Source organism: Notechis scutatus, chromosome 9 (assembly GCF_049901735.1).
Source record: "Notechis scutatus isolate UNSWTSFEM ecotype Mainland chromosome 9, rNotScu1.2, whole genome shotgun sequence".
Taxonomy (NCBI): Eukaryota; Metazoa; Chordata; class Lepidosauria; order Squamata; family Elapidae; genus Notechis; species Notechis scutatus.
This window is the reverse complement of record NC_142017.1, coordinates 23,019,873-23,042,768: the sequence shown is the minus strand read 5'-3', so window position 1 is coordinate 23,042,768 and position 22,896 is coordinate 23,019,873. Positions and strand designations below refer to the sequence as shown.

The following is a 22,896-nucleotide window of genomic DNA, read 5'->3' as shown; positions in this document are numbered from 1 at the left end:
CACGGGGCCCAGAAGAGAAATTCACAGAATGCCAGTGCATACTTTCCTCCACATGGAAACAGTGGTAAAGGACCACATGTTGACCATGGTGTTCAGCCCAACTGTAAATTTATCTGGTGGTGAGACCATTCATCCCATATTATTCCACTTTATCAAGATGAAGGCTGTGGTCTACTTTATCAAATGCCTTACTGAAACCCATCCTCAGTATTCTCTTGGTCTGCTAAACTAGTCACATTGTCAGAGAAAGCAATGATGTTTTTTTAAAAGAATTCTAATAATGACACCAGCCAGTTCCTTTAACTCCATTTGGTCAGCGGGATTTGATTCAGGACAGCTAAGTGTTCTCTCACTTCCTCAACAATATTGACTTGCATTTCTCTTTTGCAACCCCCTCCCCGAGTTCATGCTGGTGTCATTTTTTTAAAATTCAAGAGGTCTTCCGATTATCTGCTTTTGCTAGTCTGTTCTCTGCTCTCCATTTTTTTTAACTTATCCCTTTTGTTTCTGTTTCTTAGTGAATTTTTTACAAACAATAATGCCAGTTTCATCAGCTGTTTCCCATTTTTTCTATTTGATATTATTTGGATCTTAATTTTTATCTTATTTTTTAGAATTTCCAATCCTGCTGAACTATTTATCACTTCAAAGTTTCCATCCATGAAATCCTTCCTACTGCTTTTCATTTACCACTAACCTGACTACCTTTCACTGTTCTCACTGCTTGCAATATGTTGAATTCTAAAATTACATAAAATAATATAGAAACACAGAGTTGGAAGTCTTCTAGCCTGACCTCCTGCTCAAGCATACCATCTCAGGCAAATCTCTTCTTGCAACCCTCCAGCGTTAGAGCATCCACAACTTCTGGAGGCAAGTTGTTCCACTGATTAATTGTTCTCCCTGTCAGGAAATTTCTCCTTAGTTCTAGGCTGGATCTCTCCCTGATAATTTTCCATCCATTGCTTCTTCTCCTGCATTCAGGTGCTTTGGAGAATAGCTCGACCTCCTCTTCTCTGTGGCAGCCTCTCAAATATATTGGAACACTGCTATCAAGTCAGCCCTCTTTGTAAGCCTAGACATGTGGCTGGGAAAACAGCTGTAGCAATGTGGTGGCACACTGTGGTCCATTTTAAGGTCCTAATTTCATGCCAGCAAGGATGGTAGAGGAGCCATTTTCCTCTCCACCCCTTTAACATCTCAGCAGGCAGGTCAGAGCTTCTCTGGATACAGCAGTAAATCATTCTAGGAACATAAAACACACATCGTGTGACTCAAGGGGGAGGCTCTGATAAATTGCTTTTATTGTAGATGTAAATCAGCTGATAAGATCAGCTACCACAGAATATACTAATCTCATCCTATTTATGTGTCATCTCCAGGGCTTCCACCCATGCGTATTTCCTGTTCTTACATAGCAAGTCGTAAGAAATTGCGGCCTACATTTTGGATGCGTCTGCAGCATTTTGATTGTAGTCTTGAGGGCTCCAGCCTTCACCATTAGTGGTGGACCTTCTTTGAGTAGTCGGGAACTGCCTTTATCTGGAGACAGTTTGGATGAACCCTTTGTTCATTTTGACTTGAATTCTAGACTGAGCCACCTTGGATCATGTTTCAGACTTTTCAAAAAGGCTTGTTTGACTTCTACAGTCAGTGGCACCCGACAATCTTCGGAGAGGCAAAACTTGGGTTGTGGAGCCCTCTGCTCCCGAACTTCTCTATGTGGTCAGAGCCAGGGAGTTTCCATGGCTTTTCCTAGAATAGGTTGCTCCACAGGCTTCAATGAGAATGGTGAAGTTGACCTTAAAGAACTGTATTGTGCAGATTTGGAATAGTTAGCGGTAAAAGGAAATCAGCCACCAAAGAACATGGTGGCTGGACACTATCAAAGCTGACACCGGCCAGAGCACAGAACAACTCCAAGAAGCAGGGCAAGATCGGAAGATGTGCAGATACTGGGCCCATAGAATCGCCAAGAGTCGGACATGACTGAATGGATAATGTCATCATCATTATGCAGATGGCACTGAGCCAGCACCCAATGTCCCGTTCTTAAGGAGAAGTACATCAATCCTCTTTCCCTCCAAGATGACACAGAGTCTTCTACCTAAATTTCTGTGGAAATGGCGCTATTAGCCCTGGAGAATTGTTTTGGTTGGAAACTGGACCAAAGGGTTATATTCTGCTTTGTTTCTGCCGGGCCTCGGAGCCCCTTTTCAGCGCATACTTATCACGGCATTATTCTGGACCGCCTGGACAAGAAGTGCGCAGATGGTCCTGTTTTGTGGCCATTCCAAGAGGAAGACTGGACATTTTGGTGGTTGTCCTCTGGCATCTTAGAGTGTTGTTTCACCTCCCACATTGTTTGTTATAAGAAACCACTAGAGAGATGTAGCTAGCTCAGAAAGTTGCTTCCCAGCCTTCAAAGGGGCCAGATAGAAGAAGCTACGAACCCCCATTACTAGCTAGTAACAAGGTAAACTTTCAAGTGCTGGTTAAGACCTACAAACTAGAAAACAGTTTGGGGATCCATGAGCAGAAGAGCCCCCATTTCTTGCAAGTGCTAGATTTTCTGGAGAAACCCTTCTCTGTGATGTGATGTGCAATTGGTGAGACTCGAAGCCTTCTCGTTGCCCACTCTTGCTGGAGTTTCTTCCAGGGTAACTTTCCTGGCCCTGGCATCAGGCCCCCTTCAGGTAGGAGCCTCTGCACGCAAGTTGTTTGGTCCTAACAACTGACAACAGGCCAACACTTTTATTTATTGAATGTTGATTTTAAGCATTCCCTTAAAGGAAAGAATAGACGTCAGTGATGACGTGACGATAAAGATCTCCCCTTCGGGCTATTTGGCACAGCAGTTGGAGTGTTTACTCCAGGACTCATTGGACTTAGACTCCACCTCAAACTACAGATGAAATTAGGGAACATTTCTTCGCAGAAAATTGTTTCTGTCTGATGTCGGTAGCAGGAGATACAACATTTCATAAGCAGCACCCCTTCTCTGAAGCTTCCAACACAGCCAAGTGGCATTTTAGGCCAGGGGGGTAACTTTGGCTTCCACTTTGCTGAAATACTCAGGTTGGGCTGGGCAGCTGCCAAGGGTCTATCAATGCCAGATGCCACCGGGGCAAGAGGCGCAAAGATTACTATCAAGTGGCTGTGTGGGGAGAAAGCATAGAAGTTGATCGGCTTGACAAGGTTCTCTCCCCCTCTTGGCTATCAAGAGGAACCCGCTCCATGAAGGCTGGAGAGGAGGGGGGGAAGAGGCAAGATCCAGTTGGTGAGGGGAGCGCAGGTGCCAGTGGTGATCTCAGACTGTCATGTTGTGCAATTGTCACTGGATCCTTCTGCAATATTTTAATATTTACCTGTTAATGACCATCCCGGGATGTTCTTCTTTGGACAGATCTAAATAGAGAGCAGAGAATGGGCTGCGTTTCCCCCTCGTGCATCTTCATTCACAGCAGGGAGGAGGAGGAGGAGGAGGAGGAGGAGGCCAGCAGGGATCGCTTCCCTGGGGGCTGAGCTGCCTGTGTCTTGGGAGGCCCTGAGCCCTGGTTGTGGGAAGGCAGCAGCTGTGCAGGGGGGGCCAATAGTGCAGCTGCTGGACAAAGGGGTCCCTCCAGCCACCCAACCCTGCTCAGATCGGACTGGGAATGCTGGAGGGGGGAAAGATTTGGAGGGCAGCCCACCGGAGGCCCTGTGCTAAGGCTGGGGAAGAAGGGCCGCAAGACACCCAGTGGGGAAGGCATCCTCCAGTGGGCTTAACCCACCGGCTGCCCCGCTCCCGCGCCCATTTACGCAGGGAAGAGGAGCTGCTGCCCCCTCCGGAGCGAGCGGCCGGCTCCTCCCGCCTTCTCAGCCCGGGCTGCTCTTCTCCCTCCCCAGAAAGCCTCCTTCGCCCCTCCCCCCGCGCCTCACTTCAGGCCGCTCGGCCCTGAGGCGGGTGGGAATGGGGCCCCTTTTAGCAACTCCACCGCCGCCCGCAAGGGCTGCAGAGGAGGCGAAGGCCCCGCTGGCTCGGCCGGCCCTCCCGCGGCTCCCGCGCTTCTTGCGGCTCCTGAGGCGCAGCGCTTCCCGGGCGGCGGGGGGCTCCGGAGGGCAGCGGCGGAGCCCGGGCCCCTCGGCACCCCCCACCCAGAGCGGCCTCCAGCTTCTCCCATTGGCAGCAGGGCAGGACAGCTCCGCCCTCCGCCCCTTTTTACAACTCATGTGCCGCTTCCCTCCTCACTCCGTCGGCCGAGGCGCGCTCGGGACACCCCGGCGCGGCCGCCGCCTGCCTTTGTTTGCCGCCGCCCGAGCCTGCCTTGTCGCGCAGCCCCGGCCTCCCGCTCCCTCCTCCCGGCCGGCTCCCCGCCCTGCCCCGCATGGAGCTGGGCTGGGCGTGCAGCCTCTCGGTGTGGCTGCTCTTCCTGGGCAGCCTGGCGCTGCGGCTCCTGCGCTCCGACCTGTTGCTCAGCCGGCTGCTGCTGCTGCGCGTCGGGCTGCTGGCCGTCCTGCAGGCGCTGGGCCAGGCCGTCCTGCCGCCGCCCCTCAGCGCCGCCCTCACGGGGGCTGCCTGCTGGCTCGTCTCGGCCAGCACCGCCCGGCGGAAGCGGATCCCCACGCGGGGGAAAGCGGTGGTGGTGACAGGTGAGTCCGGCGCGCCCGAGGCGGACCCTTCGGGGCAAGAGCCGGTGGGCCGGAGCCGCGCCAGGGAGGGCTCGGCTGAGCACTCGGAAGGCGCGGGGCGGCCCGGCCAGGGCGCGGTGGTGGGAGCAGGGGGGGCCCGGGCCCTCTCCATCCTTCACGCTCCTCGGGGCCGGCCGCAGCGGGACCCAGCCTGGTCTCCGCGCTCTCCGGAACGGGAAGGAAGATGCTGGCGCCGGCAAGACGCGCTCGCTGCCCAGAAACGCGCGCTTATCTCCTGCCGGCCCAGAAGGGGCCCCTCCGCCGCGGGGCCGCGAGAGCAGCTGGGAGCTGCAGGCAAGACGCGCCCCAGATCCGGCGCCCCTTCCGACGGGTAGCTCGCCCGCCCCGCGCTGGCTCGCGCCTCTCTCCGGCGGGGTTGCAGCCTCTCCCCCCGACGCCTGCCCAGACGCGGCCCTCCTGCCCCGGCTCCCTGCCGGCCTCGCGGAGAGACGGCGCTTCCGAGCCTCCTGCTGGGCGGACGGCGGAGACGAGGGCAGAGGGCAGCGCCGCCCCACTCGGAAGCCCCCGGCCACGCGCTGAGGGTCTGGCGGGGCCCGAGGGGGCCTCGCCCCATGAGACCGGCTCAGGCGCCGCGGCGGCGGAGCGGCAGCCGGGACGTGGCCGGTGGAAGCCGGATCCTGCGCGGCTCCTTCGGGCGCGCCCCGGGGCCAGGCTGGACGAACGCGGGAGCGAGGAACGGCCGGCCGGCTCGGATGCTCCACGAAGGCCCAGAAGCCGGCTGGAGGAGGCGCAGCGCCCGGGCTGCCCTGGCGGCGGATGCGCGCGAGGCTCTGGGGCTGGAAGCAGCCGCGGAGTCCTTTCCAGGAGGGCGGCCCGGCACAGCCTTCGCGAAAGACAAGGCCCGGGGGGGGGTCCGGCTATTAGAGCCGAGGCTGCCTTAAGGGGCCTCTGGGGGGAAGCGGCGGCTGATGCTGCGGGGCTGCCTTGTCTCCCCCAGTGAGGATCCACCCACCTGGGCTGGAAGGGACCGTCGGGCGCCGATGGGTCAGGCTTGGCTTGGCAGGGCCTTTTTCTCTCTGCCTGGTGACATGCCTGGCGTTGCCCCTTCTTTGCCCCCTCAAATGGGCCTCTCCTCCAGGAAACCGGCCTGGAACAGGCGCCACCCAAGTAGGGACCCCGGCTTCCCCCAGAAGCATTTGCAGGCTAGCTATTTTTATCAATCTGTCCTCCCTGGGGGTGGGGGGCAGGTGGTTTTGGTGGTGGCATCAGCTGGTGGGGGACCCCAGTCTCAGGGGCAGCCTTTCTGAATGAGAACAAGGCTGGGGTGGTGACCAGGCTGAGGAACAGTTTGTTTGGTGGGAAAATTACAGTTACTAACTGCTGAAAAATTACTACTAACTCTGTCAAAAAATGTGGGTTAGACCGGGGGTCGCCAACCTTTTGGACCTCAAACTCATAATTTTAAATCCTGCAGACCAGAGATCCTGGGAAAGTCCCAAAAAAAGTCTTCAGGAAAATTCCTCACCCCATTTTCCTACCGTGGGATCGCAGGATACCGTCTCCAGCTCCATTCTCGGGGGAGAGAGACTTTTGGCTTTGTGCAAGGAAAGCAGCAGAAGCAGCAAAGGCCTTTCTTTCTCTCCCCCAAACTCCACCAGAAATGAGTCTTTGCTGGCGCAGCCTCTTGGAGCAGGAGGCCTTGCGGGGTCCCAAAGACTCATTTCTGGTGGACTTTGGGGGAGAGAAAGAAAAACTTTTGCTGCTTTATTACATGCAGCCAAAAGCAGAAGAAGAAAGAAGCAGAAAGAAGCAGCCCGGTGGCCAGGCGAGGCGCATGGAGCAAGTGGGGCAAGTTTCCGCCCTCTGCCCTTTCCCCTCTCCCTTCACTACCTCGTGTGGTTCGCAATGCAAGCGACGCAAGCCTTGTGTTCCTGTGGGCCATCTGGGCAGCACAGCCTTGTGTTTCCACGCAGCCTGGATTAATTGCTTTGGGGGTGACATTTCTCTACGGACCATCAAAATTTTCTCACCAGTTGGCAACCACTGCATTTGACAGCATCCCTACCAGATGGATTCATAGTGGCTGACCAGCTGCACTCACCATGTAGTCCTCATTGGAACTGCATCTACATGGAGGTAAGTATGCAGTGGGTACCCCAAGGCTCTGTCTTAGGCCCAGTACTCTTCAACATCTTCATCAATGATTTGGATGAGGGGATAGATGAGGAGCTCATCAAATTTGCAGACGAAAGCAAGCTGGCCAAATACTCCAGACCAGTGGTCGCCAACCAGTGGGCCGGGGACCATTGGTGGTTCACGAGAAAATTTTGGTGGTCCGCAGAGAAATGTCACCCCCAACAAAGCAATTAATCCAGGCTGTGTGGGAACACAAGGCTGCGCCACCCGCATGCCTGTGGGAGCTCAAGGCTTGCGTCACTTGCATTGCAAGCAACATGAGGCAGTGAGGGGAGGGAGGGGGGGAAAGGGTGGAGGGGAAACTTGCCCCACTCACCCCACGTGCCTGGCCTGGCCACTGGCTTGCTTCTTTCCGCTTCTTTCTTCTGCTTTTGTCTGCACGCAAGGAAAGCAGTAGAAGTCTTTCTTTCTCTCCCCCAAACTCCGCCAGAAATGAGTCTTTGGGACCCTGCAAGGCCTCCTGCTCCAAGAGGCTGCGCCAGCACGACAAGTCTCACAAAAACTTATTTCTGGCAGAGTTTGGGAGACAGAAAGAAAGACTTCAGCTGCTTCTGCTGCTTTCCTTGCATGAAGCCAAAAGTCTCTCTCCCTCTCCCCCTGAGAACAGAACCGGAGATGGTATCCTGCAATCCCAAATAAAAAATGATTGATCGGTAGGAAAATGGGGTGAGGAATTTTCCTGCAGACTTTTTTTTGGGGTTTTCCCAGGTTTTCTGAGCCGTGGGAGTTTGGTGGTCCCTGAGGTCCAAAAGGTCTCCAGACGATAGGCTTAAGATACAGAAGGATCTTAACCAACTTGAACATTGAAATTCAATGGGAAAAAAGGTAAGATTCTACATTTAGGCAAGAAAAACCAAATGCACAGGTATAGCATAGGTGGTACCTGTACCAATAGTAGTAAGTGTGAGAGGGATTTTGGAGTCCAAGACAATCACTTAAATATGAGCCAGCCATGTGCTGCAGCTGCCAGAAAGGCCAATGCAATCCTAGGCTGCATTAACAGAGGGATAGACTCAAGATCAGATGAAGTGTTAGTACTTTGTAAGGCCACACCTGGAATAATACTGCATCCAGTTCTGGTCACCACAATGTAAAAAGGATGCTGAGGCTTTTTAGAAAGAGTACAGAGAAAGGGCAACAAGGATGATTGGGGGACTGGAGGCTAAAACCTATAAAGAGTGATTGCTGGAATGGGTTTAATTCTAGTTGAATGAAAAAGAAGGACGGGGGGGGGGGACATGATAACAGTCTTCCAGTACTTGAGGGGCAGCCACAAAAGAGAGGGAGTCAACCTATTTTCCAAAGCACCTGAAGGCAGGACTGGAAGCAATGGACGGAACCTCTTGAAGGAGAGAAGCAACCTAGAATTGAGGAGAAATTTCCTGACAGAACAGTTAGAACAAGAAATTAGTGGGACAACTTGAGTTCAGAAGTTGTGACTGCTCCAACACTGTAAGATTATAAGAAGAGATTGGACAACCTATTGTTTGAAATAATATAGTGTTTCCTGCCTGAGGATCTCCAAGGTCCCTTCCAACTCTCTTATTCTGTTATTCTATTCTATTATTCTGCATTTAGAGTGGGAAGTTTCTGGTGCAAAGACCGTCAAAAGGAAAATGTGGAATACTTTTCAAGGCGATGCACTGCCAGCCAACGTACTACTCTTCCTGTGTTTTCTGATGGGGTCATTTGGGGGTTTTTGAACTGTATCTTAGAGCCGTGCGTTAGTCTGGAAGCTAATAAGCTTGCTTGGTTTGAAAGCGTTGGGTCAGCGGTCGGTTGGAACCGCAGGGAGCATCCAAAGGACACTTCTCTGGTGCTGTTTGCCGCTGGGTTCAGGAGAGGCTCCACCCAAGCCAGATCATTTCTCAACTGGGAGAGATGCTCGGAGGGGGCCGTTTGCTGTTCTTCGCTTTTTACAGCCATCCAGCTCTGGTTTTCCCATGAAAAAAGCAAGCTGAGCTCTAATGAGACACATCTGGCCCTGCGGTACATTAGCTGCTTCTGGTACAATCTGTTGCACAGCCTGTTCCCAGGTCAAATGGCCCAGGCTCCAAATACGCCCAAGTGCTACTGCAGACTCTTTTAGGGATTCTGGCAGGTTCTTCGTCTCCAGGAACAGCTTCTGGCCAACTGGGTGAAGCCCATTTGCTTGGGGCTGCTGCTTTAGCTGTGCTGCTCCAAGTGGTAACACTTGCCAAGGACTGGATTACATTTGGTTTTAATTAAGAATAGAAATCTGTAGGCCTCAGGTTTGCAACCATTAGCTAGTCTCTACTTAGATCAGATTCTAATGTGATTGTTGGAGTGGGTGGAGGGAATAGATTGGATTCCTTTGGTTAATAAGGAAATGATTGGGCTAGTGTTATGCGTGCCTTGATCTCTCAAATCTTTCACGATTGTCATTCTCTGGATTGTTTTGTTGGTTGGTGCAGGGTTGGGATGGTTTGTTGGTTGGTGCAGGGTTGGGATGGTTCCAGAAATTGGGGTCCTGCTTGAAAAAGAATTATTCAAATAAAGGAATCCTGGATTTAAGCTCAGGGGAGGCCTGGTTGAAGCCTTCCAGATGGATGGCTGCTTAGCCTTGCTTGTGCCAAGAGAATCCCATGTGACCGTGATTTACGATGGTTTTTGCTGGAAACTGGCTTTTGCTTCTGGCTTCCAGGCAAAAACAGCCATTGTGACCAGTGGGTTTGCTTAACGGCCACAATGCAGGATTTGCTTAACAACCACTGCAAAAGACGTCACCAAATCGGGCCAGTCACCTGGGTCCCTCGACTTATAGAGGATTATGTGCTGCAACAATTATTTCCTGTGATTTGGAAATTACACTTCAGTTCATGTAGCCTAAAATTGTATTTTTTAAAAAATCACATCCGTAGGCTGGCTCATTTTCAGCAATTAACTACAATTCCAACATGATTTTCACAAATATTATGATCTGCCTAGTAGAGAAACCCAGCTTCCCTTCCGTAAACATCAGTTACTTCCTGTTGAAAGGTTGCCCTGCAGTTCTATCTGCTCAGCTGGTAAGACAGTTATCAAAGGTCTCTGATGGAGGAATCACGTTGTCATCACAGCTGCAGATGACTCCTCTTGCTGCCAGTTTTGGTGAACTTTAAAAGAGTTTATTTATTTTATTAAATTTTTTATGCCATCCATCTTCCCTATAGGGATACTCTGGGTGATTTACAGAATATAATTATTATTTTTGCTGCGACAGATTAGCAATAATGTACCAATAATCTACAGATTATTATTGCTGCTGGCCATGGGCATAGCAATCCCCGAATCAGGAGATGTTACCTATTCCTTAGGGATGCTTCCGGTCCTTGATATTTGGAGGATATTTTGGAATTGCCAGATTGAACTTTCATAGTTTAAGGGACATGATCAAGACTGAAGGATTGCCCGCGTCCTTGTGGGGAACAGAATCGAACTTAAAATCATAGAATCAGAGGCCTGGAAGGGACTTTGGAGGTCTTCTAGTCCAACCCTCAGCCCAAGGCAGGAGTCCTTATTCCATCCCAGACAAATGGTTGCTCAATCTTTTCTTGAAGACCTCCAAAGAGGGTGCACCCACAATTCCAGGAGGCAAGCTGTTCTATTCGTTCATTGTTCTCAGTGTTATGATATTTCTCCTTAGTTCTAGGTTGGTTCTCTCCTTGATCCTATTACATCTTATCTTGCCCTCAGATACTTTGGAGAACAGGGTTCTTTCTAACGGCCGCTCAAGTATTGGAAGACAGCTATCATGTCACCCTAATCCTTCTCTTTGTTAGACATGCCCAGTTCCCTTAACTGTTCTTCAAGTGTTTTAAGCCTCCAGCCCCCTAATCACCTTCGTTGCTCTTCTCTGGACTACTTTTTGTATCGTGATGACTGATATAGATCAGTAGTGTGATATAGATCTATTCTAATACTGATATAGATCAGTATTCTAAGTGTGGTGCAATGTAGAGCAAGGATATCACTTCCCGTGATCTTGATGTTGTCCCTTTGTTGATGCAGCCCAAGACTGCATTGGCCTTTTGGGCAGCTGATATCAGATAAATTTATTCCAGAATACTTAAGACTGGAAGAAAAAAGCAGTTCATTTCTACAAATAAAACTAGATTGCTCATTGGAAGTACTTCATAATGCAGCTAAACTATTCTGAACATATAATGCAAAGCAAGTCTCGGAGAAAGCTCTGAAGCAAATCAACACTGAGGCTGGCTAGATACCTCCTGCCACTGATGACACAAGCAGTACTTTATAAGAACTTAGAGAAATAGTTGTAGGCAGACAATCCTGGCAAAACATTGTCTGTCCAGTCACAAAGAGTTGCAAAACTAACAACCTCCTCCCCCATCACGACCAAAGAATAAAGAGCAAAGGAGCAAAAAGATGCTTTCCTGAAAATCTTCCTCCCTCCCCTCTGGGGCTGTCAAGGGCACTTTGGAGCTAAAAAGGTTCCACAAGATTTAGTGCAGAGGAGAAATTTAGAGGGTGGCGCGTCCCTTTGGCTCAAGGTCCCCTGCCTCTGTGCCAGGATTATGCCTTCTGCCTGCAACCTCTTGCTTTTGTCACTATAGATCTGTGATGGCGAACCTATGGCACACGTGCCGGAAGTGACACGCAGAGCCATCTCTCCAGGCACGCCAGCCATCACCCATTGCTCTACCGGGTTCCGGCGTGCATATGCGCACCAGAAACCGGAAGATCAGGTGGCCAACGTGCATGCGTGTGATGGAAACTGGAAGCTCAGCTTCCCAGCGCGTGCATGCATGCCAAGGAATTGCTTTTCCAGTTTCCGGTGCTCCCCCGTGTGCACACGCACTCCCATTTCTGCACTCGGTGCCAAAAAGGTTCGCCAACACTGCTATAGATGGTGATCGCTTAATTTCTACATCACTTTCTAGATCCCTGTATGAGGAGGAGGAAATCAGGAATGACTTCAGTCATCCTTAGATGAAATTATATTAGGCGACTGAGATTGTTCTTCTTTCGTTTTATCTTTAAAACGTTTTGCTTCTAATGTGAAAATTCACATTCTTAGGTTTCATTGAGGAGATTGGAGCTATCAGGGTCTGGGGCAGGAGCTCTTCCCTCCTGTGTCGTGTGGGAAATTTTAGCGGAGAGCAGCATCACCAGCCCCCCCAGGGCTCTCCCATTCAAGCCCATCGCAGGTGCCTTGCTTAAAATGTGGCAGAGGAGTCTCTTTCAGGAGTTTCTAGGACTTTAGTTGTGTGATCAAACGTGCACCTTCCAAAGTGGCCTCTTAAAATGTGGAACTGAAGGTCTGGTCGTTGTCTGACTGCTGAGTCGCTTTGCCATCTTGGTGTGCCATTTGCCCTGCCTCCCCTTGCTCCAGAGGAGAGGCATTCCAGGGGTGAGCGCAGGACAATCAGGAATGCCTGTGCGAGGGACCGAGGATTCAGCCCTGCGGCCCTTCTGGTGGCGGGAAGGGAATTCTCTGCCCTCCCTCGGCGAGGAGGGGCTAAGGAAGCAGCCATGCCTTTCAGCACCAAGGAGAGCTGCAGCCTGTTCCAGCCAAGGGAGGGGGCCGCGGCAGAGCCTTCGGGGAGCCCTTCCACAGCCCCCACCTAAGATCAAGGTCCATTCTCCTAGGGGAGGGGTCTCTGTGGAGCAGCAGATAGTGGAGCAGGAGGGAGGGGGCCCCTGGCTGAGCTGAGAAGTGCTTCACTTCATTAGACGTGGTTGCCATAGGCTCCTTGCCGTATTTGGGGTGACCGCCACTCCTCCGTCTCTGGCCAGGAGCCCAAGTCCCAGAGACTTTCCTCAGGCAACAACCGGGATGCAGCAGAGATTTGCCTGCTGGGAATCCTTTCAGCTGCGAGGCTTCCCTCCTCAGTCCCTCACCACATCTTCACGAAATCGGTTGAAGTTGCAGCAGAAGAGAAGTCTTTTGCAGCTTTGGGAGGACTGAAATAGCACGTATGTTGTATCTGGTAAAACACTCCTAATTATGTCTTCTCTTATGTCTTCTGACTTCTGAATGAATCCTTGTAGAATTTGTCTTTTTCCCTGCAATTTCCAGGCAAAGCAGAATCACCAAAAAAACAACATAAAACAAATCTTGAATTGGGACCACAGCTTAGAGTGTAACCTCATGGTTCCTGGGAGAGGAATCTCAGAGAATGGGAGAACATCTTAGGTTTCCCTGAAATAAGACCTAGTCTTATTTTCTTTTGGGCTCCAAAATAAGCACTAGGGCTTATCTTCAGGGATGTCTTATTCCCTGCCCCCATGTACTCTCAGAGTACATGGGAGGCTCACTGCTGCTTGCTTGCAGCGGGGTAGGAGGCTGTGCAGTGTGCCACTGCTGCTGCCACGAGGCAGGGGGTGCAGCTGCCCCTCAAGACTGCACTGGCTTACCTCAGGGCCCCCGGCCATCTATGCCCCAACACCTGCCTTGCCTCACGGCAGCACCTCCAGCAACTCCGTCCAGCAGGACCTTGCATGGCTGCCAGCCCACTTCTTCTGCTGGCTTTCATGGCCTCAACAGAGCAGAAGGCCAAGTAATCTTGTGGTGATGCGGCGTTGAGGTGAGGTGGGGCATGGAGCTGTCCCATGTGTCCCACTGGCTTACCTCAGGACCTGCAGCCAGGCATATCCGTGCCCAGACACCTGCCTCGCCTTGCAGCCACAGCAGCATCACATCACTCGGCCTCCTGCTCTGTTGCAGCCGTGTGAGCAAGCAGAAGTAGGTCGGCAGCCCCACGAGGTCCTGCAGGGGCTTCTTGGAGCCACCTTCATGAGGCAGCCACTCCATGTTGGGACGTGGAGGGCCTGGCTGCAGAGGCCCCGAGGTAAACTGGTGTATGGTGTGTGGGGCAGCTCCACCCCCACCTTGTTTTGTGGTTGTGGCACTGTGAGCAACCACATGTAATGGGCAGGTGGGTGGCTGCGCAGGCGCTTAAGTAGGGCTTATTTTGGGAGTAGGGATTATATTGCGTGCAGGCACAAAAACACAGTAGGTCTTATTTTCATGGAAACACAATAATACAGCTGAAGAAGGGCCTGACAGGAAGCCCCTCTGCCCTCATCCTGGTCCATCTATGCAGCTGGTGTTTTTTAAGAGTGCCAAATAGATCCCTTCCAGTTTCAGCCAGGGATGGTGGTGGTGACGATGATTTCCAAACCAGTGAGTGTTCAGAAAGAAAGAAAAAGAAAGAAAGAAAGAAAGAAAGATATCTAGAAGCTCTCAGGATTCTGAATCTATTGATATAGAATCAAAGGAAGCCAAATTTGGCATGGTAGGGGAAACACAAAAGGGGGGAAAAATGCTCAAAAATGGGCCAGAGTCAGTCTGGGAGTGCAGGAAAAACAATTCTTCAGAAACTACCTGAGGCCGAATGGGCCTCTGACGGTCCCAGCTCAAGCCTCCATCCCAATCACCACGGCCCCAGAGCAGCCCCACACCCCTCTTTTCTATAGGGACGTCAATCCTGCGTGCACACAAACACCCCCAGACATGCAAGATATACTTTGTTCCAGAGGAGAAAATGAGCAAGACCGCTGCCCACAAAGTGGTTGACACCTATTTTCTTGTTCTCCCTACTTTGCTTCTATGGGGTCTCCCCTTCTTAAAATGCGAGCCCAGAACTGGATACCAAAGATCCACTGACTGGTGACCAGAGAGGAAAGGTGATCACCTTTCAACTCGATCCATTTGCTTTTTTTGGAACTGCATCACAGCCTTGGCCCACATTTGGCTAGGACTATGGCGCCCTGAGCCCTGGGCACTAGTATGGTTGTGCACCGTCCCCACCTTATTTTTCCAATTTAAATGTAATACACAGATTGGCCAAAATTACCAAAATACATGGTCTTATACCATTTAGAGGTTGACGGTGATAAAGAGTGCTTTGGTTTTTGTTACTATTTTACATTGATGGCAAAATTCTTAAGGACTGTTGGCAGACCACAAGACAAAATGCTCTAGAAACAGCATACAATAAAAGTGCACAAATGAAAGAGAGTTAAAGTAACAAATCTCGAAATGATGAGCAGGTTGGAATCAAGACCAGCCATCTCTGGGAGCGCTGAGCACCGTCCACCAGGGTGGAAACTGTGGCTAAGGACCAGGGGAGCTGCTGAAAGGCAGGGCCTCCCACATCGGCTCCCCATCGCTTTTGATCCCATCAGTCCTGGCATCCTGGGTGGCTCAGGGGGTGCGGAGGCTCTTAGGAACTCAGTGTGGCTGTTTCACCTTTTCCTCCGGGACAGTTAGGAAAAAAGATGAACAAAACTGGGGGGAAAATATGGGAAGTTGCTGTTGGAAAACAACATTGTTTTCCGTGCAGAACCATTGTATGATTTGTGCCTCACTAGAAAATTCTATGGCACACAGTTTTTCTTTTCTGGATACATCGACTGGATTCACAAAATATGGCAAATTATACCCAGGTGAACAAAATGCAACTGCTGACTCCATATTCCGGGATGTTCCCAAACAAAGCAACCATCATTGACATACGGTGTCAGTCAAGACCAAGGCTGTGTTTCCACAACATGCTGAGTCAAAAATTGCCAGACACATCTCAGTTGGGTCAACGGTGGGATGGAGTCCTGGGTGGGCAGAGGGGGCCCGCAGGGGGTCTTCCCAGCCACCCAGAGAGCAGCTGAGAGGGGTGCTGGAGGCTCTCCCGTGGCTCCGATGATGGCCTGGAGGGAGAAGGGATGGTGGTCAGATTTGTAAGCGACACGTGTACTGTAGAGAAATGGTTAAGAGAGAACGAGGAGATTCAGATCTGGACATGCTTGAACAATGAGCCAAAATGAGCAAGAAGAAATTTAACTGGAGGGGAGGCATCTGGGGAAGCCATTAGAAGGCATAAAAGGAGGAGGGGGTGGGTGGGTGGGTGGAACATTGGCCTAGCAGTAGCACCAGTGTGAAAAAGATCTGGGTGTTCTTGGCAGCCACAAGTGGGCCATGGCTCAGTAGTCTGATGCAGCTGCTAGAAAGGCAAAAGTACTTCGGTGGCCCCTCAGGATGACAGTTCAAATATGGGCACTGCGGTGTAAAACAACAGAGACAAACGGGTGTCGGGGTAGAAGAGGCCAGCAAGACAGTAAGGGGCCTGGAGGCCAAGGATGGAACAATGAAAGGACTGGATGCGTTTGGTGGAGGAAGAGAAAATGGAAGGAGGCGGCTTCAGATGTCTCAAGGCTGAGGGAATGGACTTGGCCTCAGGAAAAGGCCACCCCCGTCACTGCGGGAGGAGGAGTACCCCAAAGGCTCCTGCAGATTTGCACCAAGCAGCAGGTGGAACTAGATGACGTCTGATGCAAAGCTTGAAACTGCAATATAAGCATTATTTTACAACCTCATTTCCAACAAACTAACAGAACAATTAATATATGCATATGCATGTTAATGCAATTAATATTTGCATATGCACACACTAGAAATGTGATGCAATATTAAAATTTAATATAAAAAGGACCTAGAAACGTCTATATCCCAAGTGAAGAAGCTCCAGAAAGAACAATGGCCAAATTAAGATCATCTCTTTTTTGTCAGAGAAAGGATGACAGATGGTGACACATATGCAGGAATCGAAAGCATCTGCCTGTCTAGCAGCCTCTTTAGAAATGCCGCCGCAGCAGCAGAGGAATCCTTTGGCATTGGAAGGCTGCCCTGGGGTTACTCCTCAGAAGCAGCCGGGGCAGTTGAAGGAGCAGCCTTGGGGCCTGGCTAACGTCCACCATCAGCTGGGTGAACTCACGTGCTTCGTTGCCCAAGGCCACCAGACTGACCTTCCAGAGAAAAACCAGTTAAAATGCAGAGATGACCCAGGTGGGTTCAGGGATGAGATGGCCTGTGGCTCCAGGTTCTGTGAAGGAACCGAGAGCTGACAAAACTGGATAAGGAAAGAACTGAAAGTTTTCAGGCGTATCTCCCTTGCCGTAAAGGGATCACGGGGCCCAGTGAGCTCTGACTCTGCCACACATGGAGGATGGGATGAAGAAAACCTGGAGGGAGACGGCATCATCTGTGCAGAGTGGAGTGGCTCAGAAATCCAGCCAGAAGGGAATCCTGCTAGAAAACAGACCCCCCCCTCCCTTGTTTAGGCATGCATGCTTATTGATAACATTGGTTTGCTCCCCACTCGTCACTGGTGTAGCCTCCTTTTTCCTTTAGTCTTGAGCTCAAGGGTGGCCCCAGTTTGGCCAAGGAGAGAAAAGGTCCCCTGGGCTGGCTGGGCTGGTTCTGTGCCCTTTGGGTGGAAATGTGGGCCGAGGGAGTGGCAGCCGGTGTGCACACAAGCCCGCAGCAGCCTCCGCTTGGCGTGCTGGCAGCTGGCCGGCAGCTGTTAATGGTTAATGTTGCCATAAATCTGCTGGAGAGGGAAGTTCTATCACCATACCTATCAGAGGGGGAAAGAACATCCTGTTCCTTGCTTGCCCCAGATTGTTTTCATTCTTCCCCTTTCTCTCCCACTTGGCGTGAGAAAGTCGAGTCCTCCCCTCCTCGCCCCTCTTGCCATTTTCTCCACTCCTGGGAGCCAGCCTCGTCTCTCCTGCTGGGGAGGGGGGGGGTTGGAGGCCAAGAGCTGCTGCTTGGAGCCCAGGAGAAAGGACGGGCCTGGGGCACAGGCCTGGGGCTCCCCCCTCCGCTGATACATCAGGGTGCGCCCTTCAGGGCTTCCTGACCTGAAACCCTAACCCACTTCTGCTTTTTCCGCTGCCTGCCCCCTCTCTGAAATGGGGCTGGTTGTAACTTAAGAAAGAAAGTGTGATGGGCGCATTTGGGGGGCTCTGCCTTTCTCCCCGTGGTGGCTGAGTCCAGAAAGAGGCAGCCCAGGGCCCCTGGACGGGCCTCTGCATGGCACTATGAAGACACCGGTTGCTGTATCCCACACTCCTGTTTCATGAAGTGGCTGGTTTTCTGGGCGGGCTCAGTAATACCCTCCTGTATCGTACAACTAATGGATGCTTGCACCTTCCAAGCAAGCTGTAATAGGATATTAGCACGTTGATTAGACAGGGGTTAACAGATGGAGAGAACTTCCGCACTCCCTCAGCTGTGGACCGTACACAAGCTGTTCTTTAGACTCAGTGGTTGGTGAGAAACCTCGGTTCCATGTTTGATCTGCTGCCATGGTTCACAAAAGCTGCCGAGGGGAAAGGCAGGCCAAGGCCCAAAGTCCCTGTGGTCAGTGGGGACTGCAAACCACTCGAGCTCCCAGCATAGGGGAGAGGGGTGCAGCCAGCCTGGGCAAGGCCCAACACACAGGCGTGAAGGCCTTGGCGCCAGGAAGTGTCTTTCACCAGCTTGGCTGAGCGGGAATTGAAAAATCAGAAAGTTGTCAAAATAAAGAACCTCGTTGATATTGTTTAAGGTCTCTTGTCATACTTTCACTTCCAAGGCTCAGGTGCTCATTTAATTTTTTCTCTGTGCCACTGTTTACAGCAAAGGTCGTCCTCCACTGCAGAGTCCCAACTGTTCTGAAAACTTGGGTTTTTTCTGGGTTCTGCATGTTCCTCCCACCTTGTGGCCCAATAAGCAGGACCTCTGGCATTCAGGGATACTATACAAATACATCCCATGGGGGGACCTTGTACCTCACCCAAATAGGGTTTTTAAATCCCCATCATTATGGGAAAGTTAAGCATATAATTAATTCTGTTGAAATTAATTCCTAACAAGATTTTTATGGTGACTACCCATTCAGTGCATTTAAATGTTGCCTCTATTTGACCAAAATTGTGAAAAACAACAGGTTCTTGGGTAATGCATGATTGTCCCATAATTAAACGCTTCCTGCCCCCCTCTCCCCTTCCACCTATTCCGACATGGCTCACCTTTGTGCCTTCCTCATTTCCATCTTCAAAACAACTCTGGAAGAAGGCCATGACTCTGAGAGCCTCCTGTCCAGCTCTCCCACCTCTCTCTTTACACCCCCACCCAGGATGCGACTCAGGCTTTGGGAAGGCAGCTGCCCAGCATTTGGACCGGCTGGGGCTCACTGTCTATGCCAGTGTGCTGGACCTGAAGAGCTCCGGGGCAGAAGAGCTTCGGCAGACGTGCTCGCCACGGCTGACCCTCCTGGAAATGGACCTCACGAAAGCGGAGGACATTCGGCGAGCCCTGCAGTTCATCAAGGCACAGACCGGAAGGACAGGTAATCTGCCCCCAGCGCCTCTCAGTTCCGTAGAAGACGCTGTCTCCATCTATTCAGAAGGAGCCCTCCCTCTTTCCTAAGATGCTGAGGGGACGAGGATCATGGAGACTTCCCCACGTGGGAAGATGACTCCTGGCCTTGAAGGGGTGTCCAGGCACTGGCCTACAGATGCCAAGGGAGAGTGTTCCTGTGTCCATTGGCCTAAAACGATCTGCCTCCCCCAACGTCCCGATTTCCGAGGTCTCTGCCCCACTTTGCTCTTGGTCTTTTGCTGTCTCCAGCCCTGGCCAGTGTGTCCCCCTGTGTGGGGAGTTGAGCTGAGGACAGCTCTTCTGCCCATAGAAGAAGTGATTAGAAAACAGCCACTGTCTGGCATTAACAGTTTCCATGGGCCAGACTTCATGCTTGGCTTAATTTGTGCCCCCTCCTCCTCCTTCCGTGCCCTCTCGCATGCTGCAGTGAGCATTTCCGTGCTTCCCTCTTTTGTTCCAACGGGCAGGTCTCTGGGGCCTCGTGAATAACGCTGGGTTCAACGACACCATTGCTAATGCGGAGCTGACGCCGCTGCCCCACTTCCGCACCTGCATGGAGGTGAACTTCTTTGGGCCCCTGGAGCTGACCAAAGGGCTGCTGCCTCTGCTCCGCTCATCCCGTGGCAGGATCGTCACAGTCAGCAGCCCGGCTGGTAAGGAGCCCCTTGCTCAGGCTGAGCCCACGGGAGAGTGTTAGGCCTGCGATGAAAGCGGCCACTCAACCCCCTGGGAAAGCAATTTAGTTTTCTGGGTCTGTTTCGTTAGCAGATCCTTCTGAGGGCTCTATCTGCACCTTCATTTGCTAGAGATAGGTGCGTGTCCTCCCCATCCCTGGACTACGACCGGTTGCCACAGCAACCCGTTGTTTTGTTCAGTGACTCATCGGTCACAGGTGATTCTTCTTTGGCCCATTAACAGATCAACCCACCCTGGCTTTACCTAGCACAATAGCTGGTCTGGTGCATTGTGTGAACCGAGGCCCTTGTGCCAAGCTTTGCCCCCTATGCAACTGCAGTTGAAGTTGCTGGCCATTTCGGTCTGATCCATTCACAGGTGCTCCCCAGTAACAGTGACCCGTGGAGTCCTCTGGGGAGGAGGCACTGCTGCTGGGGGCCTTGAAGCCGTGGAGAGGGCCGAGGAGAGGCGCAGTAAGGCTTATTTGTGTCCCCCCAGGCAATATGCCCTACCCCTGCTTGGCCAGCTACGGGACCTCCAAAGCAGCTCTCAGCCTTCTGATGGACACCTTCCACTGCGAACTTGCTCCCTGGGGGATCAGGGTGAGCGTGATTTTTCCAGGGTACTTCAAAACAGGTGAGGCTGAAAATACTTGGATAATGCTGTGCTGATTCCTCCTCCTCCTCCTCCTCATTCTAGCCATGGTTTATCCACTGCAGGATGAAGGCCTCTTCTGCATGTTTCCAACCAGTACGGTCCTGAGCTCCCTTTTGCCACTTGGGCCCACCATATTTGCTGATGTCGTTGATCCGTCTTGTTTTAGGTCTCTCTTGTGGGCACTTTTTACCAAGCGGGATCCATTTTGTGACTGCCTTGGTCCACCTACCCTCCGTTCTTCTTGCTCTGTGACCGGCCCGTTTCCATTTCAATTCTTTTTCTCTCTTGATGGCATCGTATGTTTTCATTTGTTCTCTGTGCAGGTCTTCCTATCTTTGTCTTGTGATGCCGAGCTTGTATCTTTCCATGGCTCTTTGTGCCACTCCTAGCTTTTGCATCCATTGTGAGGTTCATGCCCATGTTTCACTGACATAGGTTAGAGCAGGTGGCACCCACTGGTTGAAAGCTTTTCAAGCACAGGGGGAACTTGTTCTTGAAAACTACACTTAGCTTGCCAAATGCCTCCCAACCACATTTAAGAGTTTCCTAAATTATTGTTCCACCTTCCATTGAGATCTGCTGGTCAAAGTATATAGCATGTAGCGGTCTACTATATCTAATTCTTCACCAGATATACCTTTTTCCCCTTTCTTTGGTGAATTTATTAAACATAACCTGGCTCTTTTTCAGGTTTATTTGTAAGCCGAATTGTTCTCCTGCTTTGTGCAGCTCTTGTAGGTGTCTTTGTAGCTCTTCTGGGTCTTGTGAGACGAGAACAACATCATCTGCAAATCTGTGATTTAAATAGGTAGCATTGATTTTTATTCCATATTTTGACCAGTCTAGTTTGCGAAATACTTCTGCAAAGGCAGGCTGAGAAAAAGGTAGATGATATTGTATCACTTTCTCATTTGCCTCATTCTTTGATTTCCACTTCAAAATCATTAAGGCAAATTAGTGATAGCTGAGCTGTATGTATGGATACGTGCATTTCTCCCACCTACAGCAACTCGACATATACTTTAAGATCTCTGCTGCTTTCCAGTGAGATTTTTCTCTGTGGCCTTCTGAGCTCAGCAATTTCCCTGGAAAGTCAGCGCATCTCAGGAATTGATCCAAGCCAAGAGGTCCTTATCAGGGGACGTTTCCCTGCAGGTTGCGTGACTTAGCTCTACTCCTTCCAGGGGAGGCTCACCCCGGGCCTTCCCGGGTGTCCTTGCTTCCCTTCTTTCTTGAGTGGGTATTCCAGAAGGCCTGCAACAAGGACTCTGAAGGTCTAAATCAGGGGTGTCCAACCTTGGCAACTTTAAGACTTGTGGACTTCAACTCCCAGAATTCCTCAGCCAGCTTTGCTGGCTGAGGAATTCTGGGAGTTGAAGTCCACAAGTCTTAAAGTTGCCAAGGTTGGACACCCCTGGTCTAAATGATTGTGAGAATGTCGCATGCTGCGTGGAGCCAAGGGAGCAGGCAAGCAATCCTCCGCTCTCATTTAAAAATACAAAGCGAGATTCTTGGAAGACCAGGCTTTAGATTGTTAGCAACCGTCCCTGTTTTGCAGACCCTTATGGAAGAGTATGAAAGCTCTCCTCCTCTCTCCCTTACTACAGGTGGCAGCTGTAACCCCGAGTACTGGAAGGAGAGGAAGGACCAGCTCCTTGCAGCTTTACCCAACGACCTTCTGGAAGCCTATGGAGAGGAGTACCTTGAGGAAATCAACAGGCAGTTTGTGGATTTCATGAAGGTGGCTGTGGAGGACCTCAGCTCGGTGGTGGACAGCATCACGGACGGCCTCCTTTCCACCAAGCCTCTGCTCAAATATTACCCAGGGAGAGGCCTGTGGCTCATGTACTTCATCCACCATTACCTCCCTCACACAGTCCGGGACCTTTTCCTAAAAACCTTTTTTATCAACCCCAAACTGCCACAGGGATTGTGTCCCAGGGCCTGCCACACCCCCACACCATCGTGAGAGCTGCTTGGGTTCTCTTGCACGCCCCCCACCCCAGAGAATCTCTGGAGAAAGTTTCCTTTTTATTCCACCTGTATCCAGATCCAGATCGCTAGAAGAGGAATTTGTTCCTATAGAAACAGGCCAGTGCCATTTTGTCAGCCCCCCACCTCGGGGGGGGGGGGGGGCCAATCCTGGGTTGCCTTCCTCAATGACTTTCCTTGAGGGGGGGGAACACACCTGCCCTGGCCGTGGATAGAAGCAGCATCCTTTCTAAACAAAAGCTTGTCCTGGACTTCCCCCAGTGTGCCAAAGGAGAGGGCAGAAGCTGCTGCTAGCCGAAACAAAGAGCTTCTGGCCACCTCTCTCATATACCTCCTTAAAAGTTGCCTCAGGCAAACCAAGCTACCTTCTCCTGCCCCTTGCTGGACAGGGACTGACCTCAACGTCGTGGCCTTTGGCCTCTATGGCTTGGGCCACTTCTCCTCCTCCTCCTCCATGGCAGCCCCCACCATGGAAAGCATTAAGGGGGCCTCACCGGTGAGCCTTTTTTTTTTCCTTCTTCAAAAGGAGCACAATTATATTGTTACTTAGTTAAATAAAAAAAAAAACTTCATTA

The 22,896-nt window shown here is 51.3% G+C and overlaps 1 protein-coding gene across 1 annotated transcript; it reads left to right on the top strand.

Moving 5' to 3' along the window:
* Positions 1-4,076: 4,076 nt before the first annotated feature.
* Positions 4,077-22,896, top strand: HSD11B2 (hydroxysteroid 11-beta dehydrogenase 2). The gene is made up of 5 exons (XM_026684197.2): positions 4,077-4,632; positions 18,753-18,965; positions 19,465-19,650; positions 20,171-20,308; positions 21,937-22,896. Exons 1-5 carry the CDS (start codon positions 4,368-4,370, stop codon positions 22,296-22,298), a joined length of 1,164 nt encoding a protein of 387 aa, XP_026539982.1. The 5' UTR covers positions 4,077-4,367; the 3' UTR covers positions 22,299-22,896.